This window comes from Onychostoma macrolepis, chromosome 01 (genome assembly GCF_012432095.1).
Source record: "Onychostoma macrolepis isolate SWU-2019 chromosome 01, ASM1243209v1, whole genome shotgun sequence".
Classification (NCBI taxonomy): domain Eukaryota; kingdom Metazoa; phylum Chordata; class Actinopteri; order Cypriniformes; family Cyprinidae; genus Onychostoma; species Onychostoma macrolepis.
In genome coordinates, this window is record NC_081155.1 from 9,260,218 (window position 1) to 9,287,407 (window position 27,190).

At 36.9% G+C, this 27,190-nt stretch overlaps 1 protein-coding gene across 1 annotated transcript; it reads left to right on the forward strand.

Annotated features, from left to right (window-relative positions):
• The first annotated feature begins 1,319 nt into the window (after window positions 1–1,319).
• On the forward strand, window positions 1,320–26,851 carry LOC131545863 (complement C3). Its single transcript, XM_058785063.1, has 41 exons — window positions 1,320–1,474; window positions 1,584–1,779; window positions 1,851–2,019; window positions 2,386–2,459; window positions 3,223–3,311; window positions 3,426–3,508; window positions 3,601–3,688; window positions 3,865–3,967; window positions 4,623–4,743; window positions 4,907–5,022; window positions 5,125–5,271; window positions 5,352–5,555; window positions 8,203–8,394; window positions 8,477–8,629; window positions 8,701–8,830; window positions 8,917–8,988; window positions 10,825–11,019; window positions 12,635–12,749; window positions 13,034–13,125; window positions 13,200–13,339; window positions 14,102–14,308; window positions 14,438–14,501; window positions 14,597–14,683; window positions 15,763–15,966; window positions 16,052–16,127; window positions 16,225–16,384; window positions 17,085–17,174; window positions 17,258–17,414; window positions 17,922–18,085; window positions 23,622–23,777; window positions 23,952–24,011; window positions 24,092–24,182; window positions 24,271–24,319; window positions 24,638–24,728; window positions 24,874–24,963; window positions 25,088–25,193; window positions 25,583–25,672; window positions 25,792–25,872; window positions 26,080–26,163; window positions 26,255–26,390; window positions 26,526–26,851. The coding sequence occupies exons 1-41, from the start codon at window positions 1,392–1,394 to the stop codon at window positions 26,665–26,667; spliced, it is 4,947 nt and encodes a 1,648-aa protein (XP_058641046.1). The 5' UTR covers window positions 1,320–1,391; the 3' UTR covers window positions 26,668–26,851.
• The last annotated feature ends 339 nt before the right edge of the window (window positions 26,852–27,190 follow it).

Consider the following 27,190-nt stretch of genomic DNA (forward strand, 5'->3'; position numbering starts at 1 on the left):
GGAGATTGTAGAAATATAGCATGAAATAGAATTTGTGTTTTTATTTGTCTATAGACGACTTGATAGGTTGAAACACTTCCAAAAGAGGACAGTGGTGTGACTTCACTCCAGTATGGACTTCATCTGAAAAACAGATTGAAACTCTTTCAACAATCTGAAGAGGTTTTTATTATTATTATTATTATTGTTATGACTTTGTTGTTTTCAGGCTTTTGTAAAGGTGGTCTCACACTCATATAAATTCAATATGTATTTTAGTAGTAGTAAAACTGCTAAACTCATTGTTACTTCTTGTAATCTCTCATTTCAGGTTAACTGCGGGATTGCATTTGAAGGTGCAATCACTTTTGAGAAATAACTTGAGAAAACAGGAAGTCAGCAAATTCTAAGCTGCAAAAAGTTGGTCAAAGAATAGTAACAGCTTGTAGTTGCATATTCAAATGCATTTTAGACATTCTCTAATTGCATAATGAGAGCTAACAATTTAATAATTGATTGCCACTTCACAAGAAACTGTCATTTTATTTCATGACTGGTTTTCATGTCATGTGTTTAATGGACCTAATGGTTTAGGTTAATAGGTGATGATTTTTTTTACACATTTTTTAGCACTCAGGTTAACTGCTATGCAAGTGCGTTTGAGCACAAACACTGTTGACATTTAGACAGTTGGGTGCTTCTTGACATCCTAAATGATGATTCCTCACACCTTCATCCTTCAGCAAGGAAAGTAAAGAAGAATGCTAAATTAACCGAAGCACTCATTGTCTTCCACTGGTGGGTTTGTTTTGGGTTTCACTTTATTTTGATGGTCCCTTTAACACATTCTATTGACTATAAGTAATGTTGCACCTACATTTCTACTAACTCTCATTAGAGTGTTAGTAGTGTATTAGTTGACTGGTAGGGTTAGGGTTAGATTAAGTTGACACGTTCTTGCAAAGTTACTTATAGTGAGTAGAATATCTGTTGGGAGACCAACACAATAAGGAGTTAGTAGATATGAAGCAGACAGTCTACTAATACTCTTATGAGAGTTAGTTGACATGTAGTTGCAACATTACTTAGTGTCAACAGAATGTTCAAAAGGGACCATCAAAATAAAGTGTTACCTTGTTTTGTCATGTCACCCTTAGTTTGAAGACTTGATAGACAAAGTGTGTTGTGAAACTGGGTGGAGGACACACAGTTGTCTTATTAACTAACTTCCAATTAAATGGAGTTGCGCAACACAAATATGCACCAATAGCTGCTCTTCTGCCTGATCATACTTCAGTTTCTCCACCCAAGTTACTCAACAGTTAGTTCTGAGGACAATGATGGTATCTTGAAATGTAGATGAACGATAAAAGTCAAAACAGTGCTCTGCTTCTTGTTTCTAGTGCAGCCAGATGATGAACACGATGCATGTGGACGTCGTGACGCTGACTGCCATCGTTCTTTGCTTCCCTTTGCTTACATTATGTGACCCACTGTAAGTACATTTGTTTTTTGAAAGCTCAAAAATGGCCAATTTTTCTGAAATTCATGAAGATGCTCCTTGTGATATAGACAAATGTAAATCTTAAGTATCACTTCATCAGGTATGTTCTGTCAGCTCCTAATTTGCTGAGGGTGGGTTCCTCAGAGAACGTGTTTGTGGAGGCTCAGGATTACTCTGGAGGAAACCTGAATGTGAGGATCATAGTAAAGAACCACCCGAAGAAGAACCTGGAGATACTGTCTAAATCAGTGGCATTGACTGCAGACAACAATTTACAGATCCTTACAGAGATAAAGGTGAGAGTGCAGTGATGTCTTGTTATTTTTTATCAGATGTAATTCATACTGACTGATAATCTGTTCTACAGATTCCTGATGATCAGAAGTTCTTCTCTGATGATCCTCTGGAGAAGCAGTATGTGTATCTACAAGCTCAGTTTCCATCCACCACTCTGGAGAAAGTGGTCATGCTCTCATTTCAGTCTGGATATATATTTGTGCAAACAGACAAGCCCATCTACACACCTGCTAGCACAGGTACGATTTAGGTTTATTTTAGGCATGGGCCACAATGCTTTTTAATTGGCTTGTAACATGAAAGTCTTTAAAATAGTTGTTGCATTAAGTGCTGTAATACTGGATATTCTAAATAATATATATATATATATATATTATAATGCATAATGATTTCAGTAACAATAAAAACAACACAGAATCACATATACATATACATCAAAGAGTCCTTTTAATTATAGAGAGGATGCAGAAAACTTGATATATTTCTTAGCTGTGTGAAAAATGCTTTTTAAACAAGGCTTTTGTTGTTACCATATGCATAAAGTTTTACATAAAATAAAGCTTTAGCACACATAGTAATATTTGATAAAACAATTTATTTTCCAGTTAATTACAGGATCTTCTCCTTAACTCCTGATCAACATCCATTTGATGGAGTTTCCATTTCGGTCGATATCATGGTACGCAAATAAGTGCTGTTCAGTATATACAAGCATAGATTAAACTAGTGATGCACTGAAAGTTATTTATTTATTTATTTTAGTGCTGTCAAACAATTATTAGCGATTAATCACATTAAAATGCTTACATAATATATGTGTGTCTGTTGTATGAATATGTATATATATATATATATATATATATACTGTTTAAATACACACACATGCATGTATATATTTAAGAAAAATATGTTATGTTTATATATTAAATATATTATATATAATAGAATTTATATGAATATAAATATATACATATAAATATATGTGAATATTTAAAATATATATACTTTATGTGTGTGTGTGTGTGTGTGTATGTGTGTGTGTATTTATACAGTACATACATAATAAATATACACAGTACACACACATATATTATGTAAACAAAAACTTTTTATTTTGGATGCGATTAATCATTTCACAGCACTAATTTCTCTTTCTTTCTTTCTTTCTTTCTTTCTTTCCAAATTTCCAAAGTGAATATTAAAGGCAGCATTAGAGAAGCACTAATTAAACCTCACTATTTCGGTCAGTGATTTGGGTCCTTCAAAACTGTTTCAGACTAGACTGAAAATTAATTTTCGGTCAAATATTTTCGGTTCGGCGAATTTTCGGTGCATCACTACATTAAATAACTGAACCATCTTGTGTGCCATAACAACCACCGAAAATGTCCCATCATTGGTTCCTGCATAAAAATGACAACAACTTTTTAATGTTTAACAAGAATCCTCAAGGCATCACACTGGACAGAGATCAATTTCAGCCAAGACGAGGCATCAGGACCGAAACCTTTGCTTTACCTGAACTTGCCAGGTTTGTTTACTGTGCACCATTCACTAAAGACTAATCAGTGAGTTACCGATTGTCATAATGCAGGCACTCTCGGTTAGTCAGACTCTTGATGTTTTCTGCACATTTGTTTTGAAGCTCTGGGATTTGGAAGTTGATCGCAAAGTACACAAACACACCGCAAAAGAACTTCACTACTGAATTTGAAGTAATGGAATATGGTATGTTTACTGCCTCCTCTAGAGAACTAATTATGTTGCTAAGGCTGTAAGAAATACTGAAGAATGGCTGAAATTTTGTTGTATTTTTGTAGTGCTGCCGAGCTTTGAAGTGACTTTAAATCCACACAAACCGTTCTTCTATGTGAATGAGCACTCTCTGACAGTAGACATATCAGCTAAGTATGACAAATTTGTATTTAAATGTTTCACTGTGCAAACTACTTAATCTAATATCTATAGTCTAGATTAATTTCATATTTTATATGTACTTTTTATTTCTGTGACCACAATGGTTATTTAAAGATTCATCACAAGGAATGTTCTCAAATGTTTGATATGTACATGTGTTTTGTTAGGTACCTCTTTGGTAATAAGGTGAGAGGAACTGCATTTGTGGTGTTTGGTGTGATAGACAATGAAAAGAAGATCAGCATTGCTGCTTCACTGCAAAGGGTTCAGGTGAGTTTAGATAGAGCTGTGCTTTATAACTTTATTAATTATAGTCCCACATAAGGCACAACTTGGAGTGAAAAAAGGCATTGCTTGCATGTTTGTGGTTCAACATAACCGGTTTCATTGTGAATTGTGTGCCGTTTTGTTTTGATTAAGCAACAGAAATGAGATGTGCAATTCATTTAGCAAACTTAACGTAATTGCAGGGGCGGGGGGGTGGTTGTTGAGAAAAAATAAATAAATTAAATATACCATCTTGTAAATTAAAAGAAAAGTATAAACATATTTCTAAAGTAATTGCAATGGGTAGTTTCTGACCAATATTTTACAGTACTACTGTAAAATACTAAAACAACTTTTTATATGACAGTAATTTTGTGAAAATGATAACTTTATAAAACAGTGAAGATGTGTAAAAATTCAAATTTCATAAAATAGAAAGTTGTATAAAAATATAATTTTATAAAATAGTAAACATTTCTAATATGATTGCATTCATTTTACTGTTCTAGTGTAAAAAACTAAATAATTTTTTTTTATATATAAAAGTAATGTTATAAAAATATTTTTTATAAAATAGTTAAATTATTTAAAATGTAATGTTATAAAACAGCAAAAACTACAGTAAAGGGAGTTGATGTCGCCATTTGTCTCTCTGTAGATGATTGACGGAGAAGGAGAGGCAGAGCTGACAAGGCAAATGATCAAGCAGAACTTCCCAGACATCCAGCAGCTAGTTGGGAAATCCCTCTATATTTCAGCCAGCGTTTTAACAGAAACCGGTAAGAGCTGGACCGAACACAGAGTCTGTGTGGTGGATTGAGAGTTGGATTTTAGCTTGAGAGCTGCTGGAAGGTTTTTATATTCTACCAGCACAAAAGAAGACGAAAAGTTTATTTCACCTCAGAAAAATGGCTGATGACTATATTTGTGTGTGTGTTTCAGGCAGTGAAATGGTGGAAGCACACAAGAAAGGCATTCAGATTGTGACGTCACCATACACCATCCACTTCAAAAGAACGCCACACTTCTTCAAATCTGGAATGCCCTTCGACGTCTCGGTGTGAAGAAATCACTAGAAATTTTAGAATGGGATCATACTCACCTCTGCTGAGGTACGATACATGATGGTATTGGTTAATGTTTCTTTTAAATTTATTAAGGTCTATGTAACAAATCCTGACCAAACACCTGCTAAAAATGTGGAAGTGGAGGTCAATCCTGGAGGAGTCAAAGGTCGAACAAAAGCCAATGGCATTGCGAAAGTTACTGTCAACACTCCAGGAGGATCTTCCACACTGGAGATCACTGTAAGACCTGAGCTTAAATGAAAAATCTCAAAGTTTGCTGACTTTTTTCAATTTTGCAAAATCAATATGATTATGTCCAGGCAAAGACCAAAGACCCACAATTAAGCGACGAACAGCAGGCAGTGAAGAAGATGACGGCTCAGGCTTACAAGACTAAAGGTGGCTCCAACAACTACCTGCACATCGGCATTGATGCTGCTGAGCTTCAGATTGGGGATCAAATGAAAGTCAGTCTAAATCTAGGAAACAGCCCTGGAGTGAAAAACCAGGATTTCACCTTTATGGTGAGAAACACATGACACAATTATCGCTCATGCGCTGCTTTGTTTGCGTCCTAGTTGTTTGATACAAATGACTGAACTATATAATACTGAATTGTGTAGTTAGATCATTAAACATTGTGTTCAGGATTTTTGTGGGTGGGCCTGAAATCGTGTCTTGATGACGCACTGGAGCCACTGAGCATGGCCCCTCCCCTAAAACTATAATTACTAGAGCACATTAGCATCAGTGGTCCGCCGCTCAATTGCCTGTTACTGTCTTTACCGCAAGTTACTACAGTCCACAAATTGCTAGCTAGGTATGCCTTCGTCACATAAATGCAAATTATCTGGTTACGGTAATTTACTGAACAGTTGGCTATGTAACTATAGCTGCTAGAGGGAGCATCCATTCAGGTTGTAGAGGTATTTGACAGCCGAGAGAGGAGGCAGCTTTCCGCGAGTGGGCATTGTTTTAGCGCTGACAGTGTACACGCCCCCAGCATTTGAGAGCAGTGAATACTTCTTTTTCAAGATTTTGCTAACTTATTTAATTTGCTTGCCATTTTTTTATCATTCAAATTTGGTTGGGTGGTTAATAACACAGTTTTCTGTGGTGTGACTCAAAACACATTTAATATTGCTCTACGGCGAGGAGACCGAGCATTACTGCCATTACGGGTGGAAGAAGTTGTGAATCTGCTCTGGTTTGGGGTGAAGAGCTGGTCAGAAACACATCGCGTTTACGTGGATACTCATCAAAACAGCCATTAACGTAATATAATGTGCATATGCTTGAACAGGCATGAAAGAGGACTCAATTTGGTACTCGCGTACAGTCCGAGCTGAGCGCTTTTTGTGTGTGTGTGCGCAAAGAAACAATCTGTCAAAGTTCGCAAGTACCGCATTGAAATCTCTTTTGTGCTGACTCATAATTTAAATGGCTTAAAAGAGTTTAATGTTTAAACTGACAAGGCTTAAAACATGCGAGAATGATATGCAGCACTAGCCCGACCAGTCAGATAGGTGATTAGTTAAAAACACTGCATTCTCCTAACAGCAGGTACATTTGCAGGCTTTACATACAAATACTGGTGATCGAGCCGGTGTAATGCAAATATGTCTGAAGGGTCCTGACTGTCCTGAAAGGTATGACATAACAAGGTGCCACATGAATGATACTGTATGAAGCATTGTTTGTTTACATCACGTTGCGCGATGTTTGGGATATAACTTAATGATCAAACTTTTGTGAAATTGGCCTAGATATTGTGATATAGATATTGATATAGATATTTATATTCATCCAAATTATGGCGAAACCCAAAATATTGATGTGTTAAAATAACATGTATGTGTTCAAAAAATAAAGAAATGCCTAATTACTTAAAGGGATAGTTCACCCAAAAATGAAAATTCTGTCATTAATTACTCACCCTCATGTCGTTCCAAACCTCCGTTCATCTTCGGAACACAAATTAAGATATTTTTGATGATATCTGAGAGCTGACCCTCCCATAGACAGCAAGGGTCCTTACATGATCAAGATCCAGAAAAGTACCAAGATGATCGACAAAGTAGTCCATGTGACATCAGTCAACTGTAATTTTACAAAGCCACCAGAATACTTCTTGCGCAAAGAAAACAAAACAAACAATTTTATTCCACATTTTCATGTCTACTGTTTCTCTTGTGGATGCGCGTTCACGACATGACGCAATAAGTGCGTGGTGGCGCGACATTTACGGGTTTGAAACAACTTGAGTAATTAATGACAGAATTTTCATTTTTGGGTGAACTATCCCTTTAACTGGCCAACGGAGCGAACCAACCCTGTGACGTCACATGCTGTGGTACAGCAAGATGGCGTCACCCTTGCTCTAAAATCTATAACAAAACATATTTTTCTTTAAAATGGTTTCATTAATCGTGTTTGATATATATATATATATATATATATATATATATTTTTTTTTTTTTTTTTTGATTAAAGTGGAAATAACTTTACTAAATAATGCAAACTTGACTGGCTGCTTCACTTCCACTTTCAGCCATAATCAGCTGAATTTACCGTCCACCATTTTGATTTTCTTTGAAAACCTGCTATATGAAAACAAAGCTTTCATATATTTACACCAAACTTTATTTTGTAGCATAGTCACATTATGCTGAGCATAGCACATCAATTTGGTAACATCGCCACCTATTGCTCAAAATGATAAACCATTAAATCATATTATTAGAAATTGTAGTCATTATTTTTCAGACATTTTGACTAAAATCATACTAAAATATATTGAATTACTCATTGCTGCAGTTGGTCCGACACTCCCTGCCATGCTTAATCTAATTTTGTCTCTGTTGTGCTTGGCTCCTTAATTGCTGTTTTGTAGTTTATTTTTGTGCATTAAATTGTACCTAACTGTTTTCATATGTATAGCTGGCAAAGTTGTTAGTTAACTCCAAATGAAACCATAAAAAACAACATAAAGCTTCAACTAGCTCCCAGCAATTGTCATTTAGTTTACTCTGTACTAAAATAATTAAAATTAAAATGAATAAAGACTACATAGACAAGAAAAACAACAAACTTTCTAAAAGAGTGTATATAAAAAATATAAAAATCGATTATTGTAATTCATGCTGCCTGTATTTGTCATTATTTCCACAGATCTTAAGTAAAGGTCACATTGTTCAAGTGGACAGGTTTAAGATGAAAGGACAATCTCTAGTGTCTCTGTCTCTGCCTGTAACCAAAGACATGGTGCCGTCCTTCCGCTTTGTGGCTTATTACCATGTGGGCTCGTCTGAGGTGGTGTCTGATTCAGTCTGGGTTGACATGAAGGACACATGCATGGGAACGGTGAGTGAACCGAAAAACCATGATGAGTTCCTGTAGAAACGATCAGCATTTATAAGCCTGTTCTTACTGTTTTTAATCACAGCTCAAAGTGGAGGTGAAGGACCCGACACAATATGGCCCAGGAGATCAGCTCAGCTTGAAAATCACTGGAGACCCTGGAGCTAAAGTCGGGCTGGTCGCTGTAGATAAGGGTGTCTATGTCCTTAATGACAAGAACAGACTCACTCAGACAAAGGTAATTAACCTCACGTACAATAACCTCAGTAGTTTCAGACTTAAAATGACCTGGTCTCTTTGTTTCTTTAGATCTGGGACGTTGTAGAGAAGCATGACACCGGCTGTACAGCAGGAGGTGGAAGGGACAATATGGGGGTTTTCACTGATGCAGGTCTGATGTTTGAGTCCAGCACTGCAGGAGGAACCAACACCAGAACAAGTACTTGAACAGTTAATTTAGCTGAAATCGAAGTGTCAGTGTTGTCATGCTCTATATTCCCACACAGATCTGTCATGTTCTTGTAGATAATGAGTGCCCTGTCCCATCTAAGAGAAAACGCAGAGAACAGAGTCTTCTGCAGGTCACAACTACGCTGGGTAAGGAAGCAGTTTTATTAGAGCTGCACGATTAATTGAAATAAAACCGAAATTGTCATTATGGCTAAGTGTGATTTATCAAATCGCAAGGCTGCAATTTAATTCAGTTGTTTCAGAGTGTACTTTTACACATGAGAAGCTCATGATCCAGTGTTTTCAGCATCTCAGCTCACTTTAAATGCTGCTCCATACAAACTCATTTCTGCATCTGCTGTTTGACTTGGTTGTAACATGCAATTGGGATTGAAACATGCACCAACCATAAGGTGCCAGACGTGCCACTTTTTGGGGACATGTTCAGCACAGGATTTCTAAATTGCCTAAAATAACCAGGTGTTGGTTGTTTACGCTCGCTGTACGACATCAAATTACCGCGAGAGTGATTTGAAAGCATGGAGCCGTCTGCTCTGCTCTATAGCTCTCGCGGTACTTGGATGTCATACAACGATCAATCGGCGCAGCCAAACAACCAACACCTGGGGCCGGATTCAAGAAAATCTTCTTAAGAAATAAGTTAAGAAATTTCTTAAGATAAATTCCACGAAGTTCGTAAGAATGTTCTTAAGCGCAGTTCTTGAAAATTTCTTAATAAGTTCTCAAATATATTCTTAAGAACATCATTTTTTTTAAGAAGAAAATGACAGTCTTTATCTGAGTGAATACATAACGCACTGATAAACTCACACTTTATTGTATTTTTGCGCTTCCTGCAGATTACCCTAATAATCATAATAAGCACGCACACTCTTTTAGTCGTGACTTTGACTGGCGCTCAACTTCACGTTTTTAATGCGGCGTGTTTTTGAACAGCCTGTGTCAAGCTGCAGCGATCTGTTTCATTCATTTTTGTGCTCTCATCCAAGTGAACGCTTCCGGTATGTGTCTGCACTGCTACATCAAACGCGTCCTGTGTATCGGCGCATTCATATGCGCTGCATACTGCCAAAGATTATGTCGTATTTATAAGCTAAAATAAAAGCGTCCAATTAAAGCTTCCCATCTGATTTGTTTTTGCAGAGTTGCTACTGAGTTTTGAAGTCAGCAAAAAGTAGCTTCACACATAGGCTAATCATGAGCGATCATTATTTACATTATCAGTCATGGCTGTCACTTCAGAAAACTTGCGCACATCCCTATTAATAGTCCTACTATGTATTATATGTAGCTGATGTTGTTGTAATGCTTAAATATACCAATTAATCTGAAATAACCCAATAAATTGATTAAATAATTCTTACTGTTTGGGATTTAAGACAAGTCTGGGGTAAAAAAGTTATTTACGATGATTTTTAAGAAGATTCTTTTCAAGAATTTGAATTCTTCTTAAGTCCTGTCTTAAGAACAATCTTATGAAAAAATACCGTAATATTATTAAGAAGAATTTTTGGGAATACAAAATATTCTTAACTTTTTTTCTTCAGTTAAAAAATAAGAAGAAAATGGCAGTTAAGAAGAAATTTCTTCTTAGGAATGTTTTGTGAATTCGGCCTCTGGTTATTTTAGGAAATTTAGAAATCCTGTGCTGAAAAAAAAGAGAAGCTTTTAAGGGCTTCCTGCAGTTTTTCATCAAAATGGTTTGATAGTTTAATATTTGAAAATGAAGAAATAAAAATCATTTTGTTTAGTATTATTATTTTTGAGTAATAATAATTATTTTCCAGCCATAACAAAATTTGGGCCAAATTGTGCAGCCCTACATTTTTTTTTTTTTTTTTTTAATCTTCATTTTTATCAGAAAAAAACACAATTTGATTGTTCTCTTGAGATGTGCAGACATTTTTATGCTGTTCTTCTCCTTCTGTCCTCATTGTTTCTACACTAACATTGTCTTCTCAGCTGGTCAATACTCTGGTGAACTGAAGAAGTGCTGTGTGGACGGTTTGCAAGAGAATAAACTTGGCTACTCCTGTGAACGGCGGGCTTCATTCATCGTAGATGGAGACGAATGTGTTCAGGCCTTCCTGCACTGCTGCAAGGAGTTGAAAAACCACACGGAGGGCTTTGGAAAGAAAGAGGAGTTTCTGTCCCGCAGTGAGATTTTAGCCTCATTTGAAAAATACATCTCACCAGAGAATACATTTATCATCAGTGTGCAGAAGAATTGCTTTAATAATATCACTTTAATAATATGCACTTGCTTCTAATACTTTACTTTAGCTTAAATTTAAACACACACACACACATTACATTTACATTTACATTTATTCATTTAGCAGAGGTTTTATACAAAGCAACTTGCAACTGAGGAATACAATAAGCGATTCATCATAAAGAGGAAAATAAACGCAGGAAGTGCTTGCAATACACCGTTTCAGGCTTTGTTCAGATTAGTACAAGCTAGACAGGGAGAGATTAAGGAAAGAGAAAGTTTTTTTTCATCAAAAGAGATGAATTTTCAGGTGTCGCTTGAAAATTGTCAGGGATTCAGCATTCCGGATAGGGGTGGGAAGTTCATTCCACCAGCCAAGAACAGTGAAAGAAAAAGTTCTGGAAAGCAATTGTGTGCCTTTTTGTGATGGTACCACGAGGCGTTGCTCACTCGTAGATCTCAGACTTATGGAAGGGATGTAGATTCTGAAAAGTGAGTGGAAGTAACAGTCTTTGGCTGTTCTATATGCAAGCATCAATGTCTTGAACTTGATGCGAGCTGCAACCGGAAGCCAACACAGAGATAAAGAGAGGTGTGACATGCGCTCTTTTGGGCACGTTGAAGATGAGTCGTGCCGCTGCATTCTGAATCATTTGTAATGGTTTGATTGTGCATGATGGAAGTCCAGCCAGAAGAGCATTGCAGTAGTCCAGCCTAGAAATGACAAGGGCCTGGACAAGAAGTTGTGCAGCATGCTCCGTTAGGAAGGGCCTGATCTTTCTGATGTTGTGCAATGCAAACCTTCAAGATCGAGCAGTTTATGCAATGTGGTCTTTGAAAGTCAGTTGGTCATCGAAGATTACAGCAAGATTTCTGACCGAACTTGATGGGGTAATTGCTGATGAACCTAACTGGATGGTGAAATCATGCTGTAGAGTTGGTGTGGCAGGGAAGACAATGAGCTCAGTTTTTGCCAGGTTGAGCTGTAGGTGATGTTCTTTCATCCATGCCGAGATATCCGCCAGGCAGCCTGAGATCCGTGTAGCTACCGTTGGATCATTTGGTTGAAATGAGAGACAGAGCTGTGTGCCATCAGCATAGCAATGGTAGGAGAAAGCATGTGCCTGTATGATGGGCCCCAGCCATGTAGTGTATATGGAGAAGAGGAGGGGTCCAAGAACTGATCCCTGAGGAACTCCAGTGAGCAGTTGATGTGCTTTGGAAACCTCCCCTCCACTATTCATTAACTTTTAAAAGTTTAGGATCTCTAAGAAACAGTTAAAAATGTTAATGGTTAAAACAGTTAAAACATATTTTTGTGGAGACTGTGATACAGTTTATTTTTTAAGGATTCTTTAATACATAGAACGTTCAAAAGAGCAGCATTTATTTGAAATAGAAATCTTTTGTAACATTGTAAATGTTTTTACTGTCATTTTTGATCAGTTTAATGGATCCTTGCTGAATAAAACTAATTCATTTCAGAGAAAAAAAAAATACTCACTGACCTTGCTGAACTTTTGAATAGTAGCGTATACTAGTTTGTTTCTTGTTCAGGTGAAGAAGATGATTTTGATGAGGAACTAGGTGATGTGATGGTACGCACACAGTTTCCTGAAAGCTGGCTTTGGGAGGAGATTGATCTTCCTCCTTGCCCACCAAACCAGTTGTGGTGAGAACATTTTTTATGATTTTGTTTACAAATAAATACAACTTTTTGTGGGAATGAAGATGTTCTTTCAACAAGTTGGCAATGTTGGACACAGTTTTATCAGGTGTAAATATGAACTTTAGTGACAAACTATCATTTTTAAGGTAAATCTTCAAATGAAAACTAAAGAGGTGGTGAGCAAATAATGTGGGGTAGTGTATTAATATTTGTTTGCAAAATCTTGGAGAGACTGGCTGTAGATGTTGAAGAGATTTGATCATGACAGTGTCTTGGTTCGTGCCTAGTGCTGAAACGTCTACCTTGAGAACTGGAATATTCCTGAAAGACTCCATCACAACCTGGCAGATCACAGCCATCAGCCTGTCCAAGACCCTTGGTAAAACATGCTCTTGTTCATTTGTTATTTATTATTAATTGCTGTTCTTTGACGCTCCCTTTGTTTCCCTGCAGGAATATGTGTGGCCGATCCTTATGAGATCACTGTCAGGAAAGATTTTTTTATAGATCTGAAGATGCCTTATTCAGTGGTGTGCAATGAACAACTGGAAATAAAGGCTGTTCTTCACAATTACAGCAATCAGAAGCTGAAAGTATGTGCGGTTTTCTGACATGGCATTAATCTTATAAAACCTACTGTATCATATTTGATATGCAAATTTCTAAGGCATCTAAATGATCGACATGATCAAACACAGATCATGATTCAACTGCTGTTGCACACAATGAGTTGATAGTTTGGACTTTTTTAGTAAGTAAAAGGCCTTTTAGCATAACTGTAAAAATGTGTATTGTGTAAGAATGTAATAATATCTTTTATATTGTTAGTAGTGTTTCGAGAAGAACATTTAGTGGACTGAAGAAACTCGGGTTTACTTGATAATCCAGACATCATTCTTTAGAAAAAATTACAAATGTGATCATCAGGCTTTTGAGGAACATTTGTTTGTTCATCTGTCAATCATCAATGCAAACTACAGAGATTTGATCAGAAAACTAAGCATTTAAATATGATTTTAAGGCATATTATTGGGAAATACGGAGTTACAGCTGATATTTATATGATTTTATGTATACTATACTGTATGTATGCTATACTATCTATACTGTTATAAAGATCTCATTGATTTACATTACAAGCATCAGAATTTCATCTTACTTTTTGCTCAGATAAATATCAGCAGCTGCATCAAAGTGCATATTTATGCTCAGTTTTAGCCTCTGAATAAAACTGTGTTAGAGGTGTTTTTACTATTATTTCATATGTCATGCTTTTACAAGGTTTAACTGTACAGCAGTGGACTGGACTGGATGGTTTCTCGACATGCTGAAGATCTTGTTTTGTTTTGTACCAGGCACATATTAGATTTAAGACGTCAGAGGGTATTTGCAGCAGTGCCAGCAAAAAAAAGAAAGGAAGGATAACCGTTTCTGTTGGCCCCATGTCCTCCATAGCCGTCCCTCTCATCGTCATCCCCATGCAGCTGAAAGAGCAGTGGATCGAAGCGGAAGCATACAGCTCGAATCGCAATGATGCGATTAGAAAGAATCTGAAGGTGGTGGTGAGTCTGCCATGTCAACATTTAGAGGAAGGCTCTGGTGATTTCTGCAGGAATCAATCTTGAACGATCCTCAGTCACTTTATTTTCGATGCTTCCACCAACTTGCATTTGCGTCTGTCTTTCTTTCAGCCTGAAGGTGTGCTAACCGAAGTCCGGGAGAGAATTGTTGAGATCAACCCATCCGAGCATCCAGGTGCAGCTTCTTTACAGCCACTGAATATGCAGTCAAAATGTTTGCAAAGCACAGCTGAAATCCTCTTTTAAACACCTGTCCTCTTGACTGAACAGGCGGCTCACAGGTCGTGTCTATGAGGAGCAACATCCCACGCCGAAAGGTTCCAAACACACCTGCTACCACAGTGATCACAGTGATAGGTGATAATCTCATTGCACTGTCCTTCTCTGAAGCATATAGGGCCCATATGAAATCCATTAGATTTTTTCCCAAATTCCTTTTTTTCTTTTCCATTTGAAATTTTCTGGATTCTGTTTGAATAGTTCAATTTTAATAATCAAAAAGCGTGTCTACTTAATTATATCATGATACTTTTGACCATAATTACATTTTAGGGCCCTATGAAGTTTACTTTTTCCCAAACTTCCTAAATTCTGTTTAATTTAATTATTGCTAACAATTAAATATTAGTAATCAAAAATCATGTCTAACCTTGAAGTTAGAATACAAACAATTTAATAATGTTTACAACAACGGAATTTGTTTCTGAATTCAAATTCTAAAAATGTATTATCAACAATTGTGGTAAACAAAGGAGGCTTAAAATATTAACAATTTAATTAACCTTTTAAAATGTAATCAGACAAAAATGTAAAAATTCCTTTTATATTTTGGTAAACAAAAGAACATGGAAGAAAAATTGTATTATCTTAAAAATTGTTTCAATCTTTATTATTATTATTAGTATTATTATTAATCCGAAAAGTACATTACTGTTCAATAGTAATACATTTCTGTCTGTTTCTTCAAGTTAAACCCAATTGTTTTTTTGTTTTTTTTGAAGATGAACTGTGAACTAAAGATAGTGTTTTACAACTGAAATGGTTAAATGCTGGTAATGTGACTCTCAGAGCAGCTCTGGAGATGTTCATGTCCTTTAATAGTGAGACAGCAGATGCCAAAAACACCATGAATATCACTCACGTGTCAGTGTGTGTTGTAGATGAACTGTGTCTTTTTTCACTTTCATTTTAATAGACACTGGTCCGTATCACGTTTGACTAATTGCACAGCACTACTTTTGAGTTATTCATCCAAAATTTGCCAACTTCTGTGACAATCCACATTATACTGCAAATTCCGTCTTCATTCCACAATTCCGGATATGGAAATCATAGGGCCCTTGGTATATCAGTTCATACATGGCGCACACCAACGGGACTGGTCTCAATATGACTTACAAAACCCAGTCGCAGTGAGTTACCTTCCATGTTTGCAGGTGAGGAGATAACGCGCACAGTCGAGCAGGCCATCAGTGGACATTTTATGGGTCAGCTCATTGTTCAGCCCCTTGGATGTGGAGAGCAGAACATGATCTATGTGACTCTACCTCTCATTGCCACTCATTACCTGGACAGCACAAAGCAGTGGGAGGCTGTTGGCATGGAGCGCCGTAATGAAGCCGTTAAACATATCAACACAGGTCAGCTGATTTTAATGTTCTCCCAGTTGTTGAATTGAGTGCTGTGTGTCCCCCACTATGTCATTAATTTGTTCTTCTGGTCAAGGTTATAAGCAGGAGCTGACCTTCCGCAAAGCTGATGGGTCATACGGTGCCTGGTTACAAGTGCCAAGTAGCACATGGTGACATAATGCATCTTATTTAGAGATAATGATCGTTCTTCTTGCATGTTTCTTGTATTATGCCTAAGTTGGCTTTTTCTCTTGCGTCCATTTACAGGCTGACAGCATATGTGGCTAAAGTGTTTGCAATGGCCAGTGATCTGATTGTCATACAGGAGAATGTGATCTGCAGTGCCCTCAACTGGCTGGCCACAAAAAAACAGTGGCCAGACGGCACGTTTAAAGAAGATGCGCCTGTGTATCACAGCGAGATGGTCGTAAGTAAAAAAAAAAATTTTCCCCGAAAAAATTCCACTTCGTAAATCACGCACAACTGTCAGATATGTTGCACTCTGGCGATTCCCAGCTTGTGGTCCTTTCCTGGTTCTGTTTCCTTCCATCTTCTCCCATTATTTCCTACTGTCCTATCAAAATAAAGGTGAAAAGGCCCATAAATCAAGTACATTCAACATGCCTCCAGTAATCTGAAAGTCATGGCTTTATGCAGAATACATCATGCAGGTCTCGGTGCTAAGGGACAGTGGTTCAAATTTGTACTTGCCCTGTCAACATTTTCACTGGCCATTATTAAAAACTATTGAACACACGGAAACAAATTACATAATAAATAAATAGACAAATTAAACAATGCTTTGGGTTTTTAGGTTTGTATGTGTTCAGGTACACCTTTCCTGCACCTTTCCGATGTCAGACAGATGAATACTTCAGCACACGAAAGCCCATATACTAACAATGCTTGTCTGGTGTTCAGAAACTTGGCAAGCCCTAGTTCTGGTGAAGTTGGATAGATACTGTTACCAGCACAACTTACAAGAACAATATGTAAAAGTCTGCCAAACCATGAGCTGTTTCTTGCTGTGTGTAGCACCTACAGCTCTGCATATTTTCTGGAGTATCCCGACATTCTTGTTATATCATTATACAACATCTTATTATTTGAGTGTATGTGAATTCCAGGGTAACGTACGTGGGAAAGACGCCGATGCCTCTCTGACTGCATTCGTCCTGATTGCCATGCAGGAGGGAAGCAAGATCTGTGCTGGATCTGTAAGTGTGATTCCTGGAAACAGCGCAGTGATACGTCACCTTCGTCTCGAGCTCGTCTCACTCAGTCTCTCTCTCAATACTAGACTCTTCAGAACAGTATGAAAAGAGCCACTGATTACCTGCTGCTGAGAGTTCACAGTTTGACCAGCACTTACGCTGTCGCTATGACTTCTTACGCTTTGGCCCATGCTGGAAAACTCAATAAAGACATCTTGAAGAGTTATTCCACTGAAAGCAAAGGTCAGTAACATTATAGTCTGTCAAAACTCTTGAATACAGCTGAGGTCACTTCTCCATGGCAAAAGCTTGTGTTCTCCCAGATAATTGTACCAGTATAGTTAACTAAAACTGAAACCATAAAACAAAAACAATATGCTAACTGAAATAAAATAATATATTTAAAAAGTATTTTCTGCTAGTTGCCAATAAAAACATTTCTCATTTTCATTTTGTTTAACTTGATGTACTAAAATAAAATGAAAATTAATAAAAACTAGACATGTTTATAAACCTGAAATGCCTAAACTTGCTAGTAAAGCCAACATCCAAAATGTGAAATAGGGTGAATAAATGCAGTCATGATGATAATGAGAAAAGCTCTCTCTCTCTCTCTCTCTCGTAAGGGTATGTTTTAAATGTATGTTTGAGGTTTGTTTCAAAATTTCAAAACGTTTATTACTTTTCAAATCAAAAATGTGTATTGAAATCAAAACTGTGATGTCGTGTTTTGCTTATACCCACTTTTAGATGGAATATTTTGGCAAGTTCCTGGGCAGCACCATCACTCTCTAGAAGCCACAGGCTATGCGGTACTTGCCCTGGTGATGGCAAAGGATTTCGAGAAAGCTGGACTGGCGGTGCGTTGGCTGGGAAAGCAACAATCCCGCTATGGGGGTTACGGCACAACACAGGTATTTTAAGTAACAATTGAATAGTTTTGTGGACCGACTGGTTTATGTTGTCCTCCTCATTTTGATTTAAGGGAATATTGTATTTTATTGATATACAAATGAAATGTCACTTTAGAGGCTTATATCTATGCACTTCAGAAACGTCCATGTGGAGACATCTTTACCCTCACTGAGAAATCCTCCAAGTTTTGAATGTCTGAATAATTGTGAAATGCAAATGAGATGTGTACTTTTTTATGTTTTCCATGCCTGTAAATAGAATAGGTTTCAAATTTTCAGAATTGTCATTTTTATGATTAAAATTCTTTGTAAAAAGTAATGAGAGTTGAATATAGCAGCAGTGAGACTACTTGGGGACTTTTTATAGAGTCATGGCCAAAAATATCGGCACCCTTGGTAAATATCAAAGAAGGCTGTGAAAATGAATCTGCATTGTTAATCCTTTTGATCTTTTATTTAAAAAATGCACAAAAATCTAACCTTTCATTTGATAATAAGAATTTAAAATGTGTGTTTGTGTGTGTGTGTGTGTGTGTGGGGGTCATTATGAAATAATATGAGTTGCATTAACATTTAACATTAACTTTTCTTTGACTGCTATAAAAATGTATTTTTGAAATAATGTTAATTATGACAAAAAAAAAAATCTGGTTTTGTTGTTTAGATAAGAAAAGCCATCCTCCTTCTCCTGATTCACTGCTGAGCAAGCAGTTATGAAAGACCATTAAAACACATCACTTATTTAAAAAAAAAAATAAAAAAAGGTTCATTTTACTTTAGACACACACATCAAGAATCGGCGTATGAATCACAAAGACGGTGACAATCCACAAAATAAATAAACGGTTAAATTCTGAACATCACAAAACACGCTAACAAAACTCAACACAAAAACAAAAGCAAAAATAAAAGCACATAGTAAGAATTCAAGAAAATAAGTGGACAATTCAGCAGCATAATTTATTCATGCTGCAATGCATGCTGGAAGTCATGCTGTTTGTTGAGTTGTTTAAATCTTCAGTTGATTTCATCTAAGGCTGTGGCTGAAGTCAGTTGTAGTTCTTGTGTTTGTCTTGTTTCTCTTTTCTTCAGTGATTCTGCTTGTTAACAGCAGCTGTTCATCATTGTCTGAATTCACTCATTAGTTCTCCTTCTCCCTGTCAGGTGGACTATATTATTAAACTCATGTAGGGAATAGAGAATGAGGGTGTATGTGATTTGAAACACAGCCTCTGAGTGTCTACTTTGAACGCTGTTTATTCACGATATATAGCAGCAGGCTACTTTCTCGAAATGACACATATTACCCAGAATGCACAGTTTTAATGGAAAACAGTATGTTACTGTCAAAATTTGGCCGTTTTTTTACAGCGATTTTTAACAGTGTAGAAAAAAAAAAACAGTCAACCACCCCTTTAAAGCCATAGCAGAATTGTTGTGCATCTCCGAGCAACACAGCGCTGTTTGTGTGAATCAATGGTTCAAAGGCCCATTCATAAAGAGAGCCGTTTACTTCATTCCTGAATGAATCAGCCGTTTGAACGAATCGAATGAATTACAGGTGCTGGTCATATAATTAGAATATCATCAAAAAGTTGATTTATTTCACTAATTCCATTCAAAAAGTGAAACTTGTATATTATATTCATTCATTACACACAGACTGATATATTTCAAATGTTTATTTCTTTTCATTTTGATGATTATAACTGACAACTAAGGAAAATCCCAAATTCAGTATCTCAGAAAATTAGATTATTTACATTTGAGTTTCAATTAATGACCATCCCTACAGTATAAATTCCGGGTATCTCTTGTTCTTTGAAAGCACATTAATGGAGAAGACTGCTGACTTGGCAATGATCCAGAAAACGAACATTGACGCCCTCTACAAAGAGGGTAAGTCACAGAGGGTCATTACTGAAAGGTGTGGCTGTTTACAGAGTGCTGTATCAAAGCATATTAAATGCAAAGTTGACTGGAAGGAAGAATTTGGGTAGGAAAAGGTGCACAAGCAACAGGGATGACTGCAAGCTTGAGAATACAGTCAAGCAAAGCTGATTCAAACACTTGTGAGAGCTTCACAAGGAGTGAACTGAAGCTGGAGTCAGTGCATCAAGAATCACCACGCTCAGACGTCTTCAGGAAAAGGGCTACCAAGCCACTTCTGAACCAGAGACAACATCAGAAGTGTCTTACCTGGGCTGTGGAGAAAAAGAACTGGACTGTTGCTCAGTGGTCCAAAGTCCTCTTTTCAGATGAAAGTAAATTTTGCATTTCATTTGGAAATCAAGGTCCCAGAGTCTGGAGGAAGAGTGGAGAGGCACAGAATCCATGTTGCTTGAAGTCCAGTGTGAAGTTTCCACAGTCTGTGATGATTTGGGCTGCCATGTCATCTGCTGGTGTTGGTTCACTGTGTTTTCTGAAGTCCACAGTCAACGTAGCCATCTACCAGGAAGTTTTAGAGCACTTCATGCTTCCTGCTGCTGACCAACTTTATGGAGATGCAGATTTCATTTTCCAACAGGACTTGGCACCTGCACACAGTGCCAAAGCAACCAGTATCTGGTTTAAGGACCATGGTATCCCTGTTCTTAGTTGGCCAGCAAACTCGCCTGACCTTAACCCCATAGAAAATCTATGGGGTATTGTGAAGAGGAAGATGCGATATGCCAGACCCAACAACGCAGAAGAGCTGAAGGCCACTATCAGAGCAACCTGGGCTCTCATAACACTTGAGCAGTGCCACAGACTGATCGACTCCATGCCAAGCCGCATTGCTGCAGTAATTCAGGCAAAAGGAGCCCCAACTAAGTATTGAGTGCTGTACATGCTCATACTTTTCATGTTCATACTTTTCAGTTGGCCAAGATTTCTAAAAATCCTTTCTTTGTATTGGTCTTAAGTAATATTCAAATTTTCTGAGATACTGAATTTGGGATTTTCCTTAGTTGTCAGTTATAATCATCAAAATTAAAAGAAATAAACATTTGAAATATATCAGTCTGTGTGTAATGAATGAATATAATATACAAGTTTCACTTTTTGAATGGAATTAGTGAAATAAATCAACTTTTTGACGATATTCTAATTATATGACCAGCACCTGTATATTTACCACCACCTGCTGGCAGATTTAGTTTATTATGTATCATTTAATTAATTAATTAATAATATAATAATAATTATTATTATTAGAATTATAATAATAATAATAAAAACATTAAAGGGATAGTTCACCCCCAAAAAAAAACCTGTCATAATGTCTTGTGTGTCATATACGGTGATCCTCACAGTGTGAGTAATATATGAACTCATTGTGAACCCAAAATGTTGAGCAGGTTGAGAGGAGGCAGTTAAAATATCAGTCCCCGGGGGACATTCTACTTCCTGTTTCTCAACGCTATCACAGAGATATCACAGTGCTCTCACATTATGAGCTGACGAGTGCACGCCCAGCTAACAAATTTCTGTTATAAGAACCTTCTCCAAACATACAACTGACTTCCAGACACAGCCTTTGATGAAATCAACTGAAATAAACGAATCACCAGATTCACTCATTATTAACCAGACTGACTTTATTTCTGTCAGGCATCTACAAAAGCGCTTATTGAGAATTAACAGAGATTTAGATGATGATGTTTTATTGTTTTGTTTGACGTTACCATCATGGTGAGTAGTGTTTACTTTAGTTGGGCTCTTGACCCTTGACTTTATAACATTATATTTTTTGGGGCTGCTGTAACTGTGTTTGTAAAGCACATTTGTTATGGCAAAGAATACCAAAAAGAGACTGCAACCAAGTGATATTGGTGTGTTATTGATGGCAACACAGTCATCACCTTGATTCAATTTGTAGCCTTGGTGAGGTTTTATTAATCTATAGTTTCTAAATATAATAGCTCTGTGTAGAGGGCGCTGTGAGGTTACACTTTTAGCTCACGTTGACCTCACATTGTGATCTCATCACGAGTATCCTGTGAGATCACGGTGACATCACTGTGAGATCAAATTGTTGAATGGGTAATACATACACATCGGACACAATTAACGGCACCCTTTTATTCAATACTTTTTGAAACCTCCATTTGCCAAAATAGTATAGTTTTCTCCTATAATGCCTGATAAGGTTAGAGAACACCTGACGAGATCAGAGACCATTCCTTCATCCAGAATCACTCCAGACCCTTTAGATTCCCAGCTCCATGTTGGTGCTTCTTCTCTTCAGTTCACTCATTTTCTACAGGCTTCAGGTCAGAGGACTGGAATGGCCAGCAGAAGCTTGGTTTTGTGCTCAGTGACTCATTTTTGCATAGCTTTTAAGGTTTGTTTTTGGATTATTGTCCGGTTGGAAGATCACACATGGCCCATTATAAGATTTCAGTCACTTATTGATTTTTTATCTGTTGGTATTTGATAGAATCCATGATGCCATGTGTCTAAACAAGATGTCCAGGACCTCCAGCAGAAATATAGGCCCACAACATCAAAAATACAGCAGTATATTTCATTGTACACATGGGGTACTTTTTTATCCCTGTGTTCACCAAACCCATCTTGAGTGTTTGCTGCTAAAAAGTTATTTTTTTAGTTTCATCTGACCATAGAAGCCAGTCCCATTTGAAGTTCCAGTCGTGTCTGACAACTGGATATGCTGGAGATTGTTTTTTGGTGAAAGCATTTTCTTTTCTTGATTTTATTTCTTGAAGCCCTCCCAAACAACATGTGGTGATGATGGTGCTGTTTGATCATTTTTTTTAAAGGTTTTCTGACCCCGAAACTCCATCTCACCATGCATTAGGACGATCTAGACACACGTCCTCTTCCAGGCAGATTCATAACATTTTCTGTTGATTGGAACTTTTTAATTATTGCCCTGATGGTGGAAATGGAAATTTTCACTGCTCTAGCTCTTTTCTTAAAGCCACTTTCTAATTTGTGAAGCTCAATTATCTTTTGCTGCACATCAGAAATATATTCTTTGGTTTTTCTCATTGTGATGGGTGGTTAATTTGGAAGTTGGCCTTTGTTTTCCCTCCTATTTATATTTCTGTGAAACAGGAAGCCATGGCTGGATAATTTCATGTTCATAATCACCCTGGAGTGCTCAAAATTGTGAATATGAATGGGAATATATTTCAGATATATTTTACTCATAAGAATTTCTAGGGGTACCAGTAATTGTGTCCAACATGTATTTGAGAAAAATATATTTCATAATGATATTTCCCCCCATTTTAAATTATTATTCTCCAATGAAAGATTAGATTTTTGAAAATTTTTACAATAAAAGATCAAAAGGATTAACAATGCACATTTATTTTCACAGCCTTCTTTGATCATATTTACCAAGGGTACCAACAATTATGACCACGTGTGTGTGTGTGTGTGTGTGTGTGTGTATATATATATATATATATATATATATATATATATATATATGTATATATATATATATAAACATGACTAATTGGCGATGTATTTTACCTTGATACCCCAAAAAATTTTCTCATCCTATTACCTGTCTGTTTAGGCAACGATCATGGTCTTCCAAGCTGTGGCTGAGTACCGCATTCAAGTTAAGAAGGTAGACATTAAATTGGACCTGGATCTGGCTGTGCAGGAGAGAAAAGAGAAAACCACAATCGCTTTAAGAACATCAAACATTGGCCTTGGACGTTCAGACAAGGTCTGGAAATGTGATAATTAATATTTTCACCCTTAATGCTGAGAAATAGAATTAAAATGTTGCCCGATGCACATTTACACCATACACAGTCTGATTCACACATTGTTTGCAATAACTGATTCACCCTGAAAGTGTGTTTTCTTATCTGTCTGCTTCATGGACTGAATTCCATAGTTTGACATTACGAAAAGTTTCAATATCACAGCTCAAGGGACGGGGGTGGCCATGCTCTCGGTGAGTATTCACGAACAAGCTCATGATGTCTTCACCTGCATGTTGTTTTGTGTTCAAGAGCTCCTGTCCTTCCCTCTCAGGTCTATTCTGTCTATTATGCTCTTCCTGAAGAGAAAGACTATGACTGTAACGCGTTTGATCTCAGTGTGCAGATGGAGAAAGAGTCTGCAGGTAGAATTCACCAGGAGAACGAGACATGAGTGTAAACTGCTTTGTTGTAAAATAAGGTTGAATTATGATGTTATCTTTTTGCATGTAGTATCCTATGATGGAGCCTCTGAAAGTTACCAGATCACCATTGAATACATGTGAGTACATATGAACATATGTTCTATGGTCTAACTTTTAAAAAAAGATTCAAAGTAACCTATTCGTCTGGTGCATTTGTCCCATTCATTTGTCTTTTCTAAAATGTCCAGAAAGACCAGATGTTCAGATGATTGTTTAGTAATTTATAAAGAATGTGTCATGGCATCAAGCTTTGTAATACTTTTAAGAAAAACAGGTGAAGCGATGTTAAGTGATGCTTTACATGTTATTATTTGTGAGGTATGTTGGTAAACTTTAACCCAACCAGCAAATAGATTATTAATAGATTATTCCATCATATTAATCCTCCTTTGCAGTTTCAAAGACAAGTTACGAAGCTCAACCATGTCTATTTTGGACATTGGTCTGCTGACGGGGTTCAAAGTGGATGAACGGGATCTTTCAAAGGTAAATACACAGCGTCAATGATTGTGAAAGTTCATAAAATCATTAAATATTCACTTAAATTCATAAATAAAATAAAATAAAAATCATATAATGGACATTAAAACCGCAACTTGTGTCTGTTTTTCTCTTACGATTTTGCCACCAGTTATCCAGTGGTAAGGATAAGTACATTCAGAGCTTTGAGCTGAATAAGGAGCTGTCAGAGCGAGGATCTCTTATTGTCTACATAGATAAGGTACACTGCCGCTGTTCCCATATGTGTTGTGTTTTTCTTTTTTCTTTTGCTAAAAGCAGTTTGGTGAATTGCTGTTTGGTGTAGTGATTGCTCACATAATACACTTTTTACTTAATGTCTTTAGGTTTCTAATAAAGAGAAGGAAAGGATTGTCTTCGGAATGCACAAGATGAATCAAGTGGGAATGCTGCAGCCCGCCAGAGTCACCTTGTATGAGTACAACGCTCCAGGTGTGCGATGTTACAGTCGCCAGCAAATGTTTATTTGGAGGACTAGAAAAGAAATGCATATAATTATTTCTTCAGCAAATTTGACAATGTACACACATTAGCAGCAGATTGTGTGATAAATCAAGTATTCTCTATTCAGTACTTCTGTATGATTCAACTAAACAGTTGCTTAAAGCAACTCAAGAATAAAGAATGAAGAACAAAATTGAGCTTGCATTCCACTGAAATAAAAAGTAAATGACACAGATAAGAAATTTATATCGGCGCTATTCCCTTATGCAAATGGCAACGCTTATTAAAGCACGCATTTCCATATGATTGACCATTTCGGCACATTGTGTAGAACTAATACTGCTGACATATTCAATCTAACCTACATATTTTTACAGATAAGCGTTGTGTAAAGTTCTACCATCCTTATAAGAAAGATGGATCGCTGAACAGACTCTGCCATGAGGAGCTGTGCCAGTGTGCTGAAGGTTTGTACACTTTAAATGCAAAATGAACATACAGCATGCTTAAAAAATATAACTTCATGAAGTGTCCGTGAGAAAGAATGAGAGACAAAGTGTGGTAAATGAATGAAATATCCTGACAGAGAATTGCAGTTTGCAAAAGAATGAACACATTGATGAGGATAAACGTGAAGAAAAGGCCTGTGAACGTGAAGTGGAATACGGTAAGCATGCTGAATGTTTTTTTGTTTTTTTTTGTGTGTGTTTGAGTAAATTACTGTTGCAGTAGAGAATGTTAGATAACGTCTTGTGCAATAGCTTTTCTCTATCAGGACTGTCTTACTTGACTAATGAAGACCCAGTAAGGGTAATTTCTTGCCAGTGGAGCAGTTATCTACAGTAGATGATCATGTAACGCATTTGTCTTGTAGTTTATAAAACCAGTGTGTTGGAAATGGGCTTCTCGTTGCATGCTGACATCTATAACATGACAGTTGAAAAAGTGCTGAAGGAAGGTATGGGTTGCCATTTTCTACGACTCTGGATCGTGACAAGTCTGTTGGACTGGCTTTTTCTTCAACGGTTTGTGTCTGTGTTTGTTTTCAGGGTCTGATCCAGATGTAGAAGGCAATGTGAGATCGTTTTTGGCTCATCCTTTCTGTAGAGATTTTCTGAAATTTGAAAAAGGCAAGACATACCTGATCATGGGCCAAACAAAAACCCTTCCAAGGATTGGCGGAAAGTACGACATTGAGTTTGGTTTATGTGAAAATTGGCTGATCTTGTAGTTAGTGCATTTTGTGTAGAACTCCTAATATTTATCTGCTGTATGGATGCTCCTAATGAAAAACATTCTCACTCTTCTCAATCATCTCAGGTTGAGGTACCACTTGGGTGAGGACACCTGGATTGAATACTGGCCAACAGACAAGGAAGGCCAGACACCAAAACATCGAGCCAAATATATTGGCATCACCTCACTTGCCGACAAGCTCATCCGATTTGGATGCGCCACTTAAAGATTTTCAGGAGCTTCAAATTCATTTACCGATCTATAACAGCCTTACTGCCACAACTTTGCTTTTATTTCTAGTATATAGACAGATTGTTTTAAGGTTCATGCAGTATGCTCTGTTCGCTTAAGAGTCAAGTGAAATATAATCATTTGAAGCCATTTGTCAAATAAACTTTGCAAACATAAAACAGTCTTTATTCATAAAATTCTTTGCAAGGAGTCCAGTTACTTTTATAAGAGATTAAATTCCAGTTTTATAAACTTCTGTGCTGAATGTGGAATTTGCAGATTTATTTTAAGATTTATTGATTTTATTTTATTTAATGACTACTTGAAAAAGTCTATTTTCAAAACCCTGCCAGAGGACGTGAAAAAGCAAGGAAACCAAAGCAGATTACTGCAGTGATACTGTACAGTATGAGACTATAATTAGACTATATACTGTAAATGTATTTAACAGGTTGATTATAAGTGCCAACAAAATGCCAAAAAGCGAGGTGACAGAGAGGTACCTCAGAGAGCAAAAT

Coding starts and splice junctions, on each gene's coding strand:
- LOC131545863 (XM_058785063.1), top strand. CDS start 1,392: ATGATGAACACGATGCATGTGGACGTCGTGACGCTGACTGCCATCGTT. Junction 11,020..12,634: donor AGAGGAGTTTCTGTCCCGCA/GTGAGATTTTAG, acceptor TTTCTTGTTCAG/GTGAAGAAGATGATTTTGAT. Junction 26,391..26,525: donor CTTCCAAGGATTGGCGGAAA/GTACGACATTGA, acceptor CAATCATCTCAG/GTTGAGGTACCACTTGGGTG.